Source organism: Callithrix jacchus, chromosome 5 (genome assembly GCF_049354715.1).
Source record: "Callithrix jacchus isolate 240 chromosome 5, calJac240_pri, whole genome shotgun sequence".
Taxonomy (NCBI): domain Eukaryota; kingdom Metazoa; phylum Chordata; class Mammalia; order Primates; family Cebidae; genus Callithrix; species Callithrix jacchus.
Genome location: NC_133506.1, coordinates 69128520 through 69146546, shown reverse-complemented (window position 1 = coordinate 69146546; position 18027 = coordinate 69128520). Strand labels below are relative to the sequence as shown.

The 18027-nt window shown below is 47.1% G+C and overlaps 2 protein-coding genes across 6 annotated transcripts in view; one reads left to right on the top strand and one right to left on the bottom strand.

Annotated features, from left to right (window-relative positions):
* The window catches only part of DRC3 (dynein regulatory complex subunit 3), a 42735-nt gene extending 36105 nt beyond the window's left edge, over positions 1-6630 (top strand). The window contains exons 13-14 of the mRNA XM_054255672.2: positions 5515-5646; positions 6326-6630. Coding sequence (XP_054111647.2) covers positions 5515-5646; positions 6326-6439 — 246 coding nt within the window. The 3' untranslated portion in view covers positions 6440-6630. The remainder of the gene's footprint in view (positions 1-5514; positions 5647-6325) is intronic.
* Positions 1-18027, bottom strand: part of ATPAF2 (ATP synthase mitochondrial F1 complex assembly factor 2) — a 35137-nt gene that overhangs the window by 6814 nt on the left and 10296 nt on the right. The window contains exons 4-8 of one of the 5 annotated variants that reach the window (XR_013535460.1): positions 15939-16036; positions 14232-14312; positions 11399-11511; positions 10779-10894; positions 5512-8451 (exon numbers count right to left, since the gene is read on the bottom strand). Coding sequence is in view for 3 of the 5 variants with exons in the window: in XM_017972239.4 (XP_017827728.4) it covers positions 8314-8451; positions 10779-10894; positions 11399-11511; positions 14232-14312; positions 15939-16036 (546 nt within the window). In the remaining 2 variants the exon portion in view is untranslated. Of the gene's footprint in view, positions 1-3334; positions 8452-8748; positions 8887-10778; positions 10895-11398; positions 11512-14231; positions 14313-15938; positions 16037-18027 lie in introns of those variants that run through there. The other 4 variants (XR_008481458.2, XM_017972239.4, XM_035299597.3 and 1 more) reach the window with 4 other exon arrangements.

The following is an 18027-nucleotide window of genomic DNA, read 5'->3' as shown; positions in this document are numbered from 1 at the left end:
AAAACTCCACTCATGCAGTTGAGTGACTGTTATCAGCTCATGACCTACATGGGGCCAGTCTGTCCCACATCTAAAGTCCTTCCAGCTTTGAGAGGAAAAGCAGAACATACATGTTGAGGACACAGCCTGGAGCCTGCATTGAGGGAGGGCATCTGAGTGGTGCTGGCAACCACAGCTGCCCATTTAGGGAGGTGGGGAGGTCAGAGGTGCTGCCTGGCTGCTCTGAACATCCATGTGGATGTCCAGTTGCGAGGGCAGGGTGAGTGCTCAGGCCCAGGCCACAGGAGGATGCAGGTCCCCAGGTTCTGCTCAAGTGGCAGTGGGTCTGACCCAAGCCAGCAGTCTCTGGATATGGGACTGCCACAAGATTCTGGCTGGCACTAGGAGACTCTGGCTTGTCCCTGCCCCATCAAGCCAAACTGCTCCTTTGTTTGTGGCAGAGGGGACTACAGGGTCATCAGGTGCCCTTCCTTGGTGTGACAGAATGATCTGATCCCATGTGCCATGGGGCAGCAAGTCCTCAAGCCACTAGCAGCAATCTACAGATTCAGTGCAATCTCCATCAAAACACCAATGACATTCTTTGCAGAAAAAAAAAATCCTATAATTTGGAACCACAAAAGACCCTGTATAGCCAAGGCCATACTGAGCAAAAAGAACAAAGCTGGAGGCATCACATTACCAGACTTCAAAATATACTACAAAGCTGTGGTAACCAAAACAGCATGGTACTGGCACAAAACAGACACATACTTCTCTAAGAAAACACCAAATGGTAATGACACCAGTGCAGCAGGAAGGCCCTGTGGCCCCAGGGGCCTGGAAAAGGAAGCCATGGAAGCTTTGTCAGCAGCAACTGGGACTAGGATTGTGGCCATAGTTGGGGCAGGGGCCAAAGCTATGGAGCTTTCAGAGGCAAGGCCGAGGAGTGGATGCCTGTCACCATGCTGGGCTTCCTGGTCAAGGACATGAAGATCAAGTCTCTGGAGGAGAGCTATCTCTTATCCCTGCCCATCAAGTAGTCTGAGATCATTGAGTTTTTCCTGGGGGCCTCACTCAAGGATGAGCTTTTAAGATTATGCCAGTGCAGAGGCAGCCCCAGCCAGCATAGAAGTTCAAGGTGTTTGTTGCCACCAGGGACTACAGTGGCCACATCAGTCTGGGTGTTAAGTGCTCCAAGGAAGCAGCCACTGCCGTCAGAGGGGCCATCATCCTAGCCAAGCTCTCCATTGTCCCCATGCAGAGAGGCTACTGGAGGACCAAGATCGCTAGCCCCACACTATCCCTTGCAAGATGACAAGCTGCTGCAGCTCCGTGCTGCTGCAACTTATCCCTGCACTCAGGGGCACTGGCATCCTCTTGGCCTCTGTCCCCAAGGAGATGCTGCTGATGGCCAGTACTGACAACCGCTACACCTCAGCCAGAGGGTGCATTGCTACTCTGGGCAACTTTGCCAAGGCCACCTTTGATGCCATCTCCAAGACCCATAGCTACCTGACCCCTGACCTCTGGGAGGTCACCAAGTCTTCCTATCAGGAATTCACTGACTATCTTGTCAAGGCCCATACCAGAGTCTCTGCAGAGGACCCAGGTTCCGGCTGTGGCTACAACACAGGGTTTTTTGTTTTTGTTTTTGTTTTTGAGATGGAGCCTCGCTCTGTTGCCCAGGCTGGAGTGCAGTGGTGCGATCTTGGTTCACTGCAACCTCTGCCACCCAGGCTCACATGATTCTCTTGCCTCAGCCTGCCAAGTAGCTGGGACTGCAGGCAGATGCCACCACACCTGGTTTAGTAGAGACAGAGTTTCACCAATGTTGGCCAGGCTAGTCTCAAACTCCTGACCTCAGGTGATCTGCCCGCTTTGGCTTCCCAAGGTAACCCAGGGATTTTATACAAGAAAAATAAAGTGAATTAAGCCTGTTCTTTTTTAAACAGATACATAAACCAATGAAACAGAATAGAGAACTCAGAAAAAAATTATCTATGTATTGACAACCAAATGATTTTTGACAAAAGTGCCAAGAACATTCACTGGGGAAAAAGCAGTCTCTTCAATAAATTGTGCCGGGAAAATTGTATATCCATATGCAGAAGAATGAAACTAGATCCCCACCTGTCACCCTATAAAAAAATCAACTAAAAATGGATCAAAGACCTACATGTAAGACCTGAAACTGGTAGAGCATAGTAATCCCAGCACTTTGGAAGGCTGAGAGGCAGATTGCTTGACCTCATGAGTTTGAGACCAGCCTGGGCAACATGGCAAAGCCCCACCTCTATAAAAAAAACACAAAAATTAGTTGGGCATGGTGGTGTGTGCCTGTAGTCTCAGCTATTGAGGACGCTGAGGTGGGAGGATAGCTTGAGCCCAGGAAGTAGAGGTTATAGTGAGCGGAAATTGCACCACTTCGCTCCAGCCTGAGCCATAGAGCCTGACCTTGTCTCAGAAAAAAAACAAAACAAAACAAAAGACCTGAAACTATAAAATGACCAGAACAGGAGAAATGCTTTAGGACATTGGTCTGGGAAAAAAATTTATGAATAAGACCTCCAAAGCAAAAATAAATAAATGGGAATATATCAAACTATAAATCTTCTGCACAGCAAATAAAACAATCAACAGAGTGAAAAGACACCCTACACAATAGGAGAAAATATTTGCAAATTACTTATCTGATAGGGTATTAATATCTAGAATATTAAAGGAACTCTAACATCTCAACAACAATTCAATTTAAAACATCTGAACAGATGTTTTTCAAAAGAAAACACAAATGGCTAACAAATACATGTAAAACTTTCAGCATCACAAAAGTATCAGGGAAATGCAAATGAAAACCAGAATGAGGCATCATCTCACCCCACTTAAGATAATGATTGTCAAAAAGACAAAAAAAAAAAAAAAGAAAACAAATGCTGCTAAGGATGCAAGGAAAAAGGAACTCTCATATACTGTTAGTAAGAATGTAAACTAGGACAGCCACTAGGGAGAATACTGTGGAGGGTCCTCAAAAACTACAAACAGAACCATATGATCCAGTAATCTCACTACTGAGCATTTATCCAAAGGAAAGGAAATCACTATATTGAAAAGATATCTGCGCTCATGTTTACTGCAGCACTGTTAGCAATAGCAAGATACAGAATCAACCTAGGTGTCCCAACAACAGATGACTGGATAAAGAAAATGTGGTACATATACACAATGGAATACTATTCAGCCATGAAAAAGAATGAAATCCTGGCATTCATGGCAACATGGATGGAACTGGAGGACATTATGTTAAGTGAAATAAGCCAGGAACAGAAAATTAAACACCTCATGTTCTCGCTCATATGCCAAAGTTAAAAAGGTTTATTTCATAGAAGTAAAAAGAAGAACAGAGGCTTCCAGAGACTGGAAAAGGTAGGGGGATGGAGGAATAGGGAGATATTAGTTAAAGAATATACCAAATTACATCTAGATAGGAGGAATAAGTTCTAGTATTCTATACCTCGGGTAGGATGATTATAGTTGACAACAATATATTATATAGTTTCAAATAGCTATAAGGAGGATATCGAATGTTCTCAACACAAAGAAATGATAAATGTTAGAGATGGATATGCTAATACCCTGATCTGATCATTATACATGATAGGTGTTGAAACATCACTATGTACCCCATCAATAGGTACAGTTATTAGTCAATTTTTAAAGATGCCAACATTGTTTAAACAAAGAAGTTGCTTTGAAAGAAATGAGTCTTTACAGCCACAAGGACTACAGAGCAGGGCGATAGGTCAAAAAAGACTCAGGAGTACCTTTTTGCATGGCCCCTGCCCCCACCCTAGGGCTTTCAACCTGCAGAAACTGTTGAGGGATCCAGAATATTCTACCCACAAAAACTATTCTAAGAGGGATAATTGAAGTAGCCGCCACTCTAGGCCACCCATAGTCCAGAAACAACTTGTAACTTACATTTCAAAATAATTCCCTGAAACCAGTTTCCTTGTGTTTGTGTTTTACAAATGTCACAGTTTTTCATAACCAATTCTAATCATATATGTTTCTAAGCAGACTTCACTTTCTGTTGCTTCTCACAACTTTTAAAGCTATTTTCTACATATTCAAACTCTGAGGGGGATGATTTCTCTGCCTGGCTTAAGAGCTCCACTATGACCCAGAATGAAGGATGAGAACCTTTTTATGATGGGTTGACATTGTGGTTGTAGTCATCTCTAAAATAACCAGGACCCCCACTCCTAAGCACACTGCTGAGGCTCACCAAAAACAGTCTTTACACACCTCTGAGCCATTCCCAGAGCCTGGCCTGGGACCTTGTACACACATGGAAAGAACTTAATAATTTCTTGCATTTCTCCCTTGTTTCCCCAGACACCCCATTCCGCACATCAGCTAACCTGGATTTTCCCACATGGGATTCTGTGGAAAATCAGCATCCCACAAAACATTAACAGGCATCACTCTGAAGCATGTGGCCAAATAAGTGGGAAAACCAAGAGAGATAAAGCTTAAACGGTTTATTTTCCACAGGACTTTGTAGAGCCTTTGGAATACTTTGTACCCTGCAAATTTTCAGCAGGGACCTAAGGTGTGCTGGCTTTCCCAAATGTATTTGACCAAAGAAGAATACTTTTTTTTTTTTTTTGGCAGAAATATTAACATCTTAGGATTCTACAGAACATGTTTTAGAGACCATTAACTGCCACTATAGGAAAGAACAAAAAGTATATACTCCACTTGCAAGTCCTCCCTGCAATATAGAGCATTCAGCTGCTCTGCCTTACCAAGCGCCTCTGCTTCAAGGTGGAAGCAACTGCTTACTGAGCTTCAGTGGCCTTGCCCTGCTCTAGGAAGCGACTCCATTTCAACCACGCCAAGCAACAACAGCCATAGTATCAACACCTAGAACCAGTGAGGCCTATTAGAGGGTGGTTATTTCTAACAACTTTTATGAGACAACAAAATCAGGAACAAGAGAAGGCAGAAGGAGAACCCAAATGGAATCCAAGGTTTGGTTTTGTTGACATGAATGGCAGTGGAGGGACAACTGTGGGGTGAACATCCATCAGTTTGTAGGGCCTGCTGTCCTCAGAGCAGCCTTGAGACCCTCAGCCAGCCTTCCTTTCACCCAGCAGGCAGAGGTTTTGGGTAAGTCAGACTTGAGAGTAACTGAGAGAGAAGCATTGTGAGAACAGATGTCCTGGGTGAGGTACCCCCTGGGCAGCCACCTGCCTTCACCCTGGAGGAAACATGCTTCCAGCAGGGACTGCAAAGTAACACCCTGGTTGGCTCTTTCCCCACAACACCTGCCCTGCGCGGTCGGGGAGGCGGCTGTCACAGATGAATTCACAGATGAATCAGCAGAGTACACTGATAGCAAGGTGGGCTCTTCTCCGAGTGTGGCCTGCACAGCCAGGTAACTTCCAAATGCTCCTTTGCTATTCAGCTCTCTTAGTGTTCGGGGTGTAATGACACACACGATCTCACTGGGTTCTTTTCACTCACCAGCTTTTTGTTGATAAGGATACGATTGTTAATGCTGTCGGGGCATCGCATGACATCCACCTCCTGAAGATTGACAATCGAGAAGATGAACTGGTGACCAGAATCAACTCCTGGTGTACACGTTTAGTAGACAAGGTGAGTCAACGCCAAGCCATCCTATCAGGTTGGAAGAATTGTTTAGGCTGACGTGGAAGTCCTCCGTAGGTAGTGGATAGAATTTTCATTAAGGAATGAAATGAAGAAAGAAACAAAGTTAAGGATTGTAGAACTCCACAATGAAGACAACATTGCCCAGAGACTTTAACACCCGTGGGCTTCATCATTTTTCTAACTCCTACTTCAAATATAGAGATCAGCAGAACCTGGCAGGGCTCTGAAGCAAATGAGGCGGCTTGCAGATCTCAAGGAACTGTTTTCCCTTCCCTCAAACTGAACTCAGTGAAAAATAGTAACCAATGAGGCTGGGCACGGTGGCTCAAACAGTAATCCTAGCACTTGGGGAGGCTGAGGTGGCTGGATTGCCTGAGCTCAGGAGTTTGAGACCAGCCTGGGCAACATGGTCAAATCCTGTCTCTACTAAAATACAAAAAATTAGCCAGGCATGGTGGCATGCACCTGTAATCTCAGGTACTCAGGAGGCTGAGGCAGGAGAACTGCTTGAACCAGGAGGCAGAGGTTGCAGTGAGCCAAGATCATGCCACTGCACTCTAGACTGGGTGACAGAGCAAGACTCTGTCTCAAAAAAAAAAAAAAAAAATATTAACCAATGATATGATGTAAGGAATCGGGCTTTGGTTTTGGTTTCATTCCTCAGATTCACAGGGATGAGATCATGAGGAACCGCAAGCGCGTGAAGGAGATCAGTCTGTACATCGACCACATGAAGAGTGAACTGGACAACCTCGAATACAGTGACATCCTAGACTAGATGAGTGTCAGCCACAGGGGCTTCTTCAAAACAAAGCGCCAGCCCCAACTAGGAGAAGGAAGTGCACATGCCTCACCAAGCATCATCGGGAGAGTTGCTGGCATCTCTCAACCACGATCCCCAACACCATTCTTCCCCCAGCCCTGGAAGAACTTCCAAACGTAGAGAAAATAAAGGATTCATGTCACGTTTCCCCTATTCGTTTAAAAAAAAAAAACAAAAAACCGGCTGGGTATAGTGACTCACGCCTGTAATTCCAACACTTTGGGAGGCTGAGGTGGGCAGATCATGAGGTCAAGAGTTCGAGACCAGCCTGACCAACATAGTGAAACCCCATCTCTACTAAAAATACAAAAATCAGCCAGATGTAGTAGCATGCACCTGTAATCCCAGCTACTCAGGAGGCCGAGGCAAGAGAATCTCTCGAACCTGGGAAGCAGAGGCTGCAATGAACTGATACTGAGCCACTGTACTCCAGCATGGGCAAGAGAGGAGACCATCCCCCCCCCAAAAAAATTAGAATTCATGTTCATGTATGAACAGGAGGGAAGAGTTTGAGACAAACAGCTGGTCCCAGGGCAGCTGACAGAGCAACTCCCAAGGGCGCTGCCATTGGCTAGACTCTTGGCTGTGGCATAAAGTCAGACACGTGCCCCTGCTGTTTCCCCTGCCACACCCAGGCAGGCTGCTACCAACAAGCAAGAAGAGGCTGGGGTGGGCTGAGACCTTCTCTGCTCTGGGTGCTGAGGGGCGGGGAAGCAGGAGAGGCTGCAGCTCCCACCACAGTGCTGGGGCCTGGGCCTGCCCACCAAGGCTCATGATAGCCACAGGGACCTGAGGACCCTCCAGAAGAGCAGAGCGCAGGCGGGGCATCTCTGCTCCACTACGTCACCTCCACAGCCCTGGTGTGACAGTACCTTAGAGTGATAGTACCTCAGAGTGCTGTCGAGGAACGGTTCAGGGAACAGTGCATAGGAAGCGTGGAGAGGCACCCAGCATGTGATCAGTGCCCTGTGAGCAGTGTTGATGCCATTTCCTTACTCAGCCTGGCAAAGACACAGGGCTGAGAGAGCCTGTCTGCCTGAGAACCATGGTCTCCCCACTGCCGTCTCACTGGCTGGTCACCAGAAAGCAGTGTCTGCCTCCCAGGACACTAGAGGTGGTTGTGTCGGACACTAGAGGTGGTTGTGTCGGGAGGACCCTTAGGACTCCTGGGGTGGGTGATGAGTGAAAACATGGACATCAGGTGACTTCGCCAAGACCATCCAGGCTTTTAGCCCAGGAACAATTTCTATTTTCTACTTTCTCGAGTAAATAATCTGTTTTAGAACAGTAGGAACAAATAGAAACAACCAGCTTAGACCAAGATCATTTCAAGATCGTTTGATTAAAAAACAGCCAAAAAAAGCCTTCAGGCTGAGGCTGAAGAATACAAATAGAGCTGCCTGTGTATGACATGACTGTTTCCCCAGTGCGAGGTTCCCAACCAGGCAGCAGATACCCAAACACGCCGTGGGAAAGAAGCTATTGAACCTTATGAAACCTGGACAAAACAGGAAGAATTGAGAAGTGCCGAGGCACACGTGAAAACAGGGCTCAGCACATTTCCAGGGTGGAGAAATATTTAATAAAATCAGTGTTGAGAGAAAGTCATTTGTACAATTTGTCTCCCACGTTCATTGCTGGCCAGACCAGGGGCACCTGGGTTGAAATCAGGCTGACCTCTGGACAGCTGCACTAGCACACTGTGTCTCGGGGGAATCTCAGGGTGACTCTGAGTCCGAGCCCCAAAGGCCAAGGGAGCCAGCCCCACAGGCTGGGGAGCCCCGAAGGCCAGGGGAGCTGTGGCTGTACTGCCACCATCCTGCTGGGCCTCACTCCTTCAGGAGCTTGTGCTTGACTGTGCTGCTCTCGGAGCAGAGATGGACGAAGAGGGTGCCGGCAGCAGTGCGGGCTCGCAGCTCCTGCAGCTCGTAGTCATGGGCCCACTCAATATTGCCCCACTTCTGGATCTGAGGGAAGGACAAGACAAGTTGCTATGTGAGTGGCCAGTGCCTGGCTGCCTCCTGGCCAAAGCCACATTCCATTCAATAGCTCAGCCAAGGGCAATAGGTTTGGATCCTGCCAAAACATGTGAGACATGCCTAGGGGGAGGCGGCAGGTAAGAACACCCAGGTGGAGCAGGCATGGTGGCTCACGCCTGTAATCCCAGCACTTTGGGAGGCCGAGGCAGGAAGACAGCTTGAACCCAGGAGTTCAAGACCAGCCTGGACAAATATGGTGAAACCTAATCTCTACAAAAAGTTTTTAAAATTAGCTGGGTATGTGTGTGTGGGGGTAGGGCATACCTGTAGTCCCAGCTACTTGAGAGACTGAGGTGGGAGGACTGCTTCGAGCCCAGGAGGTTGAGGCTGCAGTGAGCCGAGATCACCCTGCTGCACTCCAACCTGGGCAACAGAGCAAGACCCTGTCTCAAAAACCACACACACACACACCCCTAGGGATCCAGAGCAGGCACCTGTGCTCTCTGTGGCATGGATTGTCTAGAAGAAGTACAATCCAGGCCCAGGCCCCCACAACTGGGCAGGCTGGGTACCAGAACCACCATATGACTTCTTTGAGGAGACCTGACCTATGTGCTATTCCTTCTCCTACATCTCCTCCCAGGAAGCCTGTGAACTGACAGCCTCTGCAAGCTGCATTGGCATGCTGGGCTGGGAATAACTCAATCAAGCAAGGCCATACAGTGGCTTCAGCTCTGACTCCTGAGGTAGTCACAGAACTACAGATGTCTCTGCTCTGCACAATGGGGGTTGCAGATTCTGTCTGGAACTCTAAAAACAAGAGGGAAGAACCCTTATTAGACACACAGTGTGGCTGTCCAGACAGTGTAACTCCAACCAGACCCTGCTGGCTCCTTCCTGGCTAGGGGCCTAAGAAGCCTGGCCTGGCCGCCCCAGCTCATCCAGGAACTCAGAATCTGCCATGCTACACAAGCTATTTGAACTTCTGGGCTGCCTAATCCCAATCTGTGCAATTGTAATATGTTATCTGAAGAGCATCCCATACTTTCATTGTATACCATCACATACATAATTCAGGTTATTCCTGTTTGTAGAGTATTGGAACCCAAGTTGAGAGAATGATGGCCTGGCTTGGGTCCTATAGTCAGAAGCAAAGCCTAGACTGGCTTCCCACCAGCCCTACAAGTCACTCCCTTTCTATGTAATCAGTTCTGACACCAGAGAATAGTAGTGGGCCTCCTTTGTTATAAAAAAGGTTTTCCTCTGGCATTTTTCTGAGCAGAAGACTATACGAACTTGGGAAATACATTATAAAAAGCTTTTTTTTTTTTTTAACGATACTAGGGACCAATTCATAATAGCAATTAACCTTCTGAAGTTGGAGGAATCATAACAAAAAGACTGCAAAGATGGCCATAATTTTCAGAGTTAAAAATTGCAAACCATACTGTAGCAAAACCTTAATTCTGAGCCCACTAAATCAAAACTTGTATACAACTAGCAGCTATCCCATACTCCTCTGCCAGCCAGATAAAATGTCAGGGTATGAAGGCTCAGCTGATGTAAGAGCACAAAGAGTGATCTTGGTAGGGTTGTTCTGCAGGCTTTATCAAGCCCAGATGGTCTTTATCCACCTATGAACCTCCATGTGCAGAGTGGGGCCTGACAGCTTGGCCCTAGAATCACCAGACCTAGCTTCGAACCCCAGCTGGCACATTTTCCAGAGGTCGACCTTGCATCTCAGTTTCCTCCTGTGTAAAACAGAGATAACCACAGCTCCTACCTGACCAGGCTGCTGAGAGGAGGTGAGATGGGTACAGTGCAGGACACAGCAGCAGCACTTACTGTTATTTTTTTATTGTTATTACTTTATAATCCTTTTTTTTTTGAGACAGAGCCTCACTCTGTCACCCAGGCTGGAATGCAGTGGCACAATCTTGGCTCATTGTAACCTCCACCTCCCAGGTTCAAGCAATCTTCCCACCTTAGCCTCCCAAGTAGCTGGCACTACAGGCACTAATTTTTGTATTTTTTTGTAGAGATGAGGTTTTGCCATATTGCTCAGGCTGGTCTCGAACTCCTGACCTCAAATGATCCACCCACCTCAGCCTTCTAAAGTGTTGGGATTACAGGTGTGAACCACCACACCAGGTCTACTTGATAATACTTTTGCTGGTCTTTGATTTTGATATCTGCACATACACAAAAGCAATAAAAGCCAAGTATACATATAGTAGTTCATATGGGTTAGCCGCTCCCCCAGAGTGAGTCTGAACTAGGAAGGGGGAGGCAGGACCTGAGGTACTGCTCCTCACCTGATACTCCTCCTCCAGGCGTGACAGCAGCACGGCCTGCTCCACCGTCAGGCGCAGGTCAATCAGGCCCAAGGTCAGCACCATGGACTTGAGCTGGGCAGCCACAAACTCAATGCCTGCAGGGACACAAGCCAAGTGAGGACCCAAAACAGGGCAGCTGCCACAACTTACCCCTTGTGAGTCCCAGTAGCCCTAGCAGAGAACAGGAATGAGTGGTGCAAAGGGCTATCTGGGGACTGGGCCACTCTTCTGAAAGAGCACTCTGGTTTTCCCTGGGGGTGATCCTCCTCTGCTCTTACCCCTCCTCTGCTCTTGGGACACATGACCCAAACTTGGCAAATCAGAGCCCCACCGTCTAGTGATTGGATGGACATGTGACCCAAGCCACAGCAATGAGACTGAACTCTAGACTTCAGCTGGAGAAGTCAAAGGTGAAAAGGTGTGAGCCTAGAGTGTCGAGTGACAGGCTAGCATCAGAGCCAGCCAGCCTCCACACTCAGCTAGCCCGGAGCCCTCTGGTGCCTCCCCACTCACAGCACCTGGGGAGGGGCAAGTATAGGCTTCAAACACTGATGGCTTTCACAGCTGCCTGCCACGCCCACAGGAAACTCCACACATACCTTGCAGAGCCCACGTGTTGTAAGATGCCAGGTGACTCACAAGCACCTCCCGAGTCTTGGCGGGGATGCTGGGTCCCATTATGCTGGTGGAGGAGCTGATCTCCACGCCATATCTGAAAGGAAAAGGGCTTCAGTTTGTCCCTGTCATGCTGTAGCCCAAAAGCAGCCCACTTTTTAACTAGAAACAAAGGCCTAAGCTTCTAAGCGAGTGTGTGCACTGGCCAATGCTAGTCTTGAGGACTCCAGGAGCAACTGCCACCATGGTCAGTGCCCTCCCAACCCAATTTTCTGTCCCTCAAGAGCAAACTCAGAGGTCCAAGAAACTATGCTGAATGAAGGGATGGTTCCCGAGTCATGTGAGCTAGTACTCAGTCATATGTAGTTGCCCGAAGTGCTCATTTATTCACCTGGAATCTCCATCAAAATGCTATCTGCCTTTTACCTCTCTTTAAAAAAAGATTTTCACATTTGAGGCCATATAAATGTTAAAAACAGCATTTAAAATGGTTCCTTAAAATGATGTTTATGTATGTCATATATCATGGAGGTTTTTTTCTTTTTTACTGAAACAGAGTCTCGCTCTGTCACCCAGGTTGGAGTGCACTGGTGCAATCTTGGCTCACTGCAGCCTCGATCTCCCAGGCTCAAGCAATCCTCCCACCTCAGTCCCTCAAGTAGCTGGGACTATAGCTGTGTGCCACCACACCTAGCTAGTTGTTTTTGTAGAGTTGGAGTTTCACCATGTTGCTTGAGGTAGTTTCAAATGCCTGGACTCAAGTGATCTGGCCACTTCGGCCTCCCAAAGTGTTGGGTTTACAGGCATGAGCCACAGTGACAAGTCGGCAGCTATTTTTCAAACATTTTTTTCCTTTTTTTTTTTTTGAGATGGAGTCTTTCTTGCTCTCTCGCCCAGGCTGGAGTGCAGTGGTGTGATCTCAGCTCACTGCAATCTCTGCCTCCCAGGTTCAAGCCATTCTCCTGCCTTTGCCTCCTGAGTAGCTGGGATTATAAGTGCTCACCATTACACCTGGCCAATATTTGTATTTTTAGTAGAGATGAGGTTTCAACTTGTTGGCCAGGCTGGTCTCTAACTCCTGACCTCAAGTGATTTGCCCGTCTAAACCTCCCAAAGTGCTGGGATTACAAGTGTGAGCCACCATGCGTGATCTATTTTTTCAAACATTTATCAAATCTCTACCATATATAAGGCATTGTTTTTGGTCTGTAGTTTATGGGACATAAGCTGGTTTCCAGAGCAGATACATTTTCAAGAATAACCATAACTAAGTAAAACAGAAGAAAAACACAATGTGGGATAAAAATAATTTTTGTAATTTTCTTCCATATATCACTGATTTTTTTCTGTTACTTAAAAAAATCCAGCTGGGTGCAGTGGCTCACACCTATAATCCCAGCACTTTGGGGGACTGAGGCAGGCAATCACTTGGAGTCAGGAGTTCAAGACCAGCCTGGCCAACATGCTGAAACCCCCAGCTATACTAAAAACACAAAAATCAGTTGGGCGTGGTAAGCATCTATAATCCCAGCCACTTGGGAATCTGAGGCATGAGCATCGACTGAACCCAGGAGGTAGAGGTTGCAGTGAGCCAAGATTGCACCACTGCACTTCAGCTTCGGTGACAGAATAAGACTCTATCTCAAGAAAGAAAGAAAAAATTCTTGCTGAAATTCCTCATAGTACAAATGGACTGTAGGAAATGGCTTAAGTTTTTCTGTAAACTCTTAAGGACAGAATATTTCCTGACACAAGAATCTGAAGATTTTATACTATAGCAAAGCTCTCTAAGCACCTAAATTATTGTTACATTTCATCAGATTCTGAAATGACATTGTATCGTCACATTCCCACACAGAATTGTAGTCTGGTCTTTAGAGCACTGGCTTTGCCTTCTCCTTTAAGACCCAAGGACACCTGCCACATTGTGAGCATCAGGCAGCATGTGGCAAATCAGTGAACAGATTGGGAACATCACTTTCGTGAAAAATGCTATACCAAGAAGTGCCTTGCAAGCTTAGAAAATACCATGGTCAAGGTGGTACCATGAAAGCCAGCCCTTCCAAATTTCCCTTGCAATCAAATGAAATTGAATTTCTTTTGCCACCACATCAATAAATAAACCATTCAACTTTGCACTCAAAAGAATCTTCCTATTAAGGAAAAATACTTTGTATCAATTCCTGGAAGCTACATATCCACTGGATGTTACCTGTAATTTTGCAGGAAGCTATCCATACTTTTCTCCAAGTGCATACATATCATACATGTTGTTCTGTTATAAGATGAAAATCACTGCCAAAATTTGAACATTTACTGTGTGCTAAGTAGGATGCCACACCTTTATATACATCAATTCATTTACTACTCCTCAAACCCTGAGAGGTAGGAACGTAGGGATTATTAGCCCCATTTATAGACAAGGAAATTGAAACTCAGAGAGATCAACTCATTAGCCAAAAGTCACAGAGCTGAGTCTCTAGCAGAGCTGGGGTTTATACTGACATTGCTGCTCTAACCCGATGGCAGAAGGTGACCTGGGGACTCCAATGCTTCTCCAAGGACACAGAGCTGCCTCCTACACTTCATGCACTGCTATAGCAGGTGTGCTGTACCTACTGACTGGAATGAGTTTGAGGTGCTTTTTTCCCAAGAAGACCCTATCCCTGATCATGAGGGGAGCCGAATCCCACGAGTGCTCTGAAATAAAAAAGCTGACTAGCTAAGGGCATTAGTTTTCCAGCATGGCCTCCTGACCCCAACACTCCACCAACACAGGTGCCCAGTCAGTGTTTTCTGCAGCGCTGCACATCTTACCTTTTCTCAGCCCATTCTATGATTGGATCCCACTCATTCCTTTGAAGTTCCACTAATGTCTCTGGCTCCTCCACCCTGTAGCTAATTCATTGTAAAAATCGCCTTCATTAATAAAAAAGTACAATTCCTTCATTCAGTGATAGAAAAGAAAAAACACAAAGGACAACAGCAAAAACATCACCACCACTATCCCAGCCCCACAAGTCTTTTCCCCTAAAGCAGTGGTTCTCAAAGTGTGGCCCTGGCACCAGTGTCACCTGGGAAATTGTTAGAAATACACATTCTCAGGCCACATCCTGATACAAATCATAACGTTTGGAGGTGAGGCCCAGCAATCTATTTTAACAAGTCCTCTAGGGGATTATAATGTAAGCTTGAGTTTGAGAACCACTACCCTAAATGACCCCAAATATTTGACAGCTCCAAACTTGCTGCACTACATTACTGCCATTCTAAAGCAGATCCAATCCGTCTACAACCCCAGGTCCACAGGTGCTTGACCAGGATGCTAAATGGGAATGTTGAGCCAGATGCTCAGTCTTTGCATCCCTACCTTCACCCCCTCCAAGAGACTGTGCCCCTGACCACAGACCAAATGGCCTGTTTACACCTCATAAGCCCACCCACCTCCTGGCTATAGATGCAGTGGCTGGCACAGATGCCAGACCTGATAGGACTACTCTAGAGGCCAGCCTGTGCCATTTGTTTGAACAAGAGACACAGACATGAGTCAGTTGAGAGGAGCTGAGCTGCAGGGTCTCAGCCTGGGATGGGAACCCAAGTGGGCACTATGAAAATCCATCACCTTGTGTAAGCAAAGTGGGGAAGAGAGGTCATGAGTTATGCAGGAAAAGTTGGGGTACTGGGAGGGGCAGATGAGTGGCCAGCCTTTCCTCCCCAACCCTCCTCTCACCCCAGTAGGGCACAGGAGGAGCTCTGACATTGGATCTTCCAGCTCCCTTTCCTGGTGACCCAACTGTCCTTTATTTTCTGTCAGGATCCCTGTATAGTTTCCAAGAATCCCCTTTTTGTCTGAGCTAGGTTAGATGGGTTTCTGCTCCCTAGAATCAAGTGAACCCTAATATAAATGGAGTAGGCTTTCCCACTGGCTATGGGCTACCCGCTTTGAGAGCATGCCTCCAGCTGCTGGTGCCAACTTCCTGTGTCATTAGAGATGACTCAGGATCCTAGAGCACTTGGGCTAGCAGGCACAGTGCTGCTCAATCATTTCCACTGTTTCTTCAACTTTTGTTCAGTATTACTGACAAATCAGCCAAGAAACATAGACACAGAGGAGAATTCAGAACTTGAAAGGATACTCCTAAACATCAGCATCTGTAATGACAAGTATGCCTACCTGAGAAAGTGTCAGTGGGCAGAAGTTTAAGGTCACAGGTCCCCACTAGGCCTAAGGGGCCTCTGGACGTGGCACTTCCAAGAGCTGTTTAACCACCCTCACAGCCTAAGGAGCAGCTTCTGGGCTAGAGAAGAGGGGTGGCCATGTTCTCACACCATCGTAGCCCAAGGAGTCCTCCTCCTAAGGGGCTATAGAGCAGCCAAGTGCCAAAGTCAAGTGGGCTACCTTCCCTGTCCTTGCAATAAATGGAGAGGTTTCTTCTTCCCCTGATAACCATCTTGGCAAATCATGAAAAGTAGCCCCAGGGACTGTCTCAACCCAAGGGGAATACCCATATAAATGTCCATTACCAGATGGTGTCGGTGTCCAGAAACTTCACGGCTGCCCGGATCAGCTGATCCTTATTTCTCTGGGTTGGGTTGTCCAAGGATGTGTTGCACAATGTGGTCTGAATCAAAGGCAAAAAGCACCCTGTCACTGCCTGCAGGGTCAGGCAAAAAGCCCTGCTTTCCTGGGATACATCTGACACATAGCAGACAGCACCACAGCACAGCCCCTCCAGAGGTATCTGCACTACTGGAGCAGGAGCAAAGCTACTGAGAGGGTGCCACAGCCAGGCTCCATGCCGGATGCTTTGTGTTGATGTTCGCAGGACTCAAGGGAACCTTACAGCAGCCCCAGGATTAGTGAACCTCCCCATGGTCACATGCCTTTTATTACCAGGCTCTAGTGTATTTAATCCTCATGGCCAGGCACGGTGGCTCACGCCTGTAATCCCAGCACTTTGGGAGGCCGAGACGGGAGTATCACAAGGTCAGGAATTCGAGACCAGCCCGACCAACACAGTGAAACCTCACCTCTACTAAAAATATTTTAAAAATTAGCTGGTGGTGGCGGGTGCCTATAATCTCAGCTACTCTGGAGACTGATGCAGGAGAATCGCTTGAACTTGAAAGTGAAGGTTGCAGTGAGCCAAGATCTTGCCACTGCACCCCAGCCTGAGTGACAGGGCAAGCCTCTGCCTCAAAAAAAAAAAAAAATTAATCCTCACAACAACCCTCTGGAATAGGTTCTATTATTATGCCCATCTGTGAAAACTGAGGCCCAGACAGGTTAAGTACATCATTACATACAGTTAATAAGACTCAGTGATGGAGCTCAAATCTGACTGGAAACCTTTACCAGCTGGCCCCCTTACAGCTTAGAAAGCAGGGAAAGACCATTCAAATCGGGATCAAGATTATTTTTTTGGCCAGGCATGGTGGCTCACACCTGTAATCCCAGCACTTTGGGAGGCCGAGGTAGGCAGATCACCTGAGGTCAAGAGTTCAAAACCAGCCTGGCCAACATGGTGAAACCCTCTCTCTACTATAAATAAAAAAATTAGCTGGGTGTGGTGGTGGGCACCTGTAATCCCAGCTACTGTAGCTTTAATCCCAGCTAGTTGGGAGAATCCCTTGAACTCAAGAGGCAGAGGTTGCAGTGAGCTGAGATTGCACCATTGCATTCCATCCAGCCTTGGCAACAGAGTGAGACTGTCTCAAAAAGAGACTATTTTTTCCAGACTTACCTTGTCAATAACAGGCTGTGTAGGATACCTATTCATTTGTAGCCCTAATCACCCTAATTTCACTAGACTGTCAAGGACCAGGCCAGCACCTCAGGAGGCTGTGATGTTGGAAGGAGGCCCACCTGGGTTTGCAAAGGTTGAGGACAGCAGTGGCTGGGATGACAGCAGCTGACTCCTATATTGACTGAGTGCCCAGTCAGTTAATATAGGAGTCAGCCAAGGGACCATGCCAAGGGCTTTCTATGCAACATCTCATCTCATCCTGACCATGGCTCCATGAGGTGGGTCCTATTATCACTCATCTTTAATAGATGGGGGATCCGGGGCTGAGAAAGGGGCATTGACATGCCCAAGGTTATAGTTTAGAAGCTGCAGAGGCTGGACCCTTCCTTCCCCAGGCAGCCTTGGTGCCTCAGCAAGCCACTTTGGTGTGGACAAGGGGGCTGGTTCTATAGGGAGTCTTCCTCACCTCACTCATCTGCCTCCAGTGGATCCTATATTCAACCAATATTTACTGAGTACCAACTATACTTCTTCCTAGTGGCTGTCCAGACACTGGTGAGTAAAACAGACATGGCTCCTCCTGTCCTTCTGTTGCTTACCAGACAGTGGAGGAGCAGACAATAAATGTGCAAACATAAAACAATTATAAATTGTCTAAGCGCTGACAAAACAAATGGCCAGCTGCTGTCATAGAAAATAAGAAAACTGGGCAGTCAGTGAAGGTGACATCTGTCCTGAAACCAGAGGCGAAACCAGCCATCCAGCATGGTGTTTCCAGGAGACAGAAGTGCAAGTGGCCAGACCAGACAAGGAAAGAGTTTAGCAAGTTAGTGACGCAAGAGGTGGTGAATACCTGGGGCCCAGGC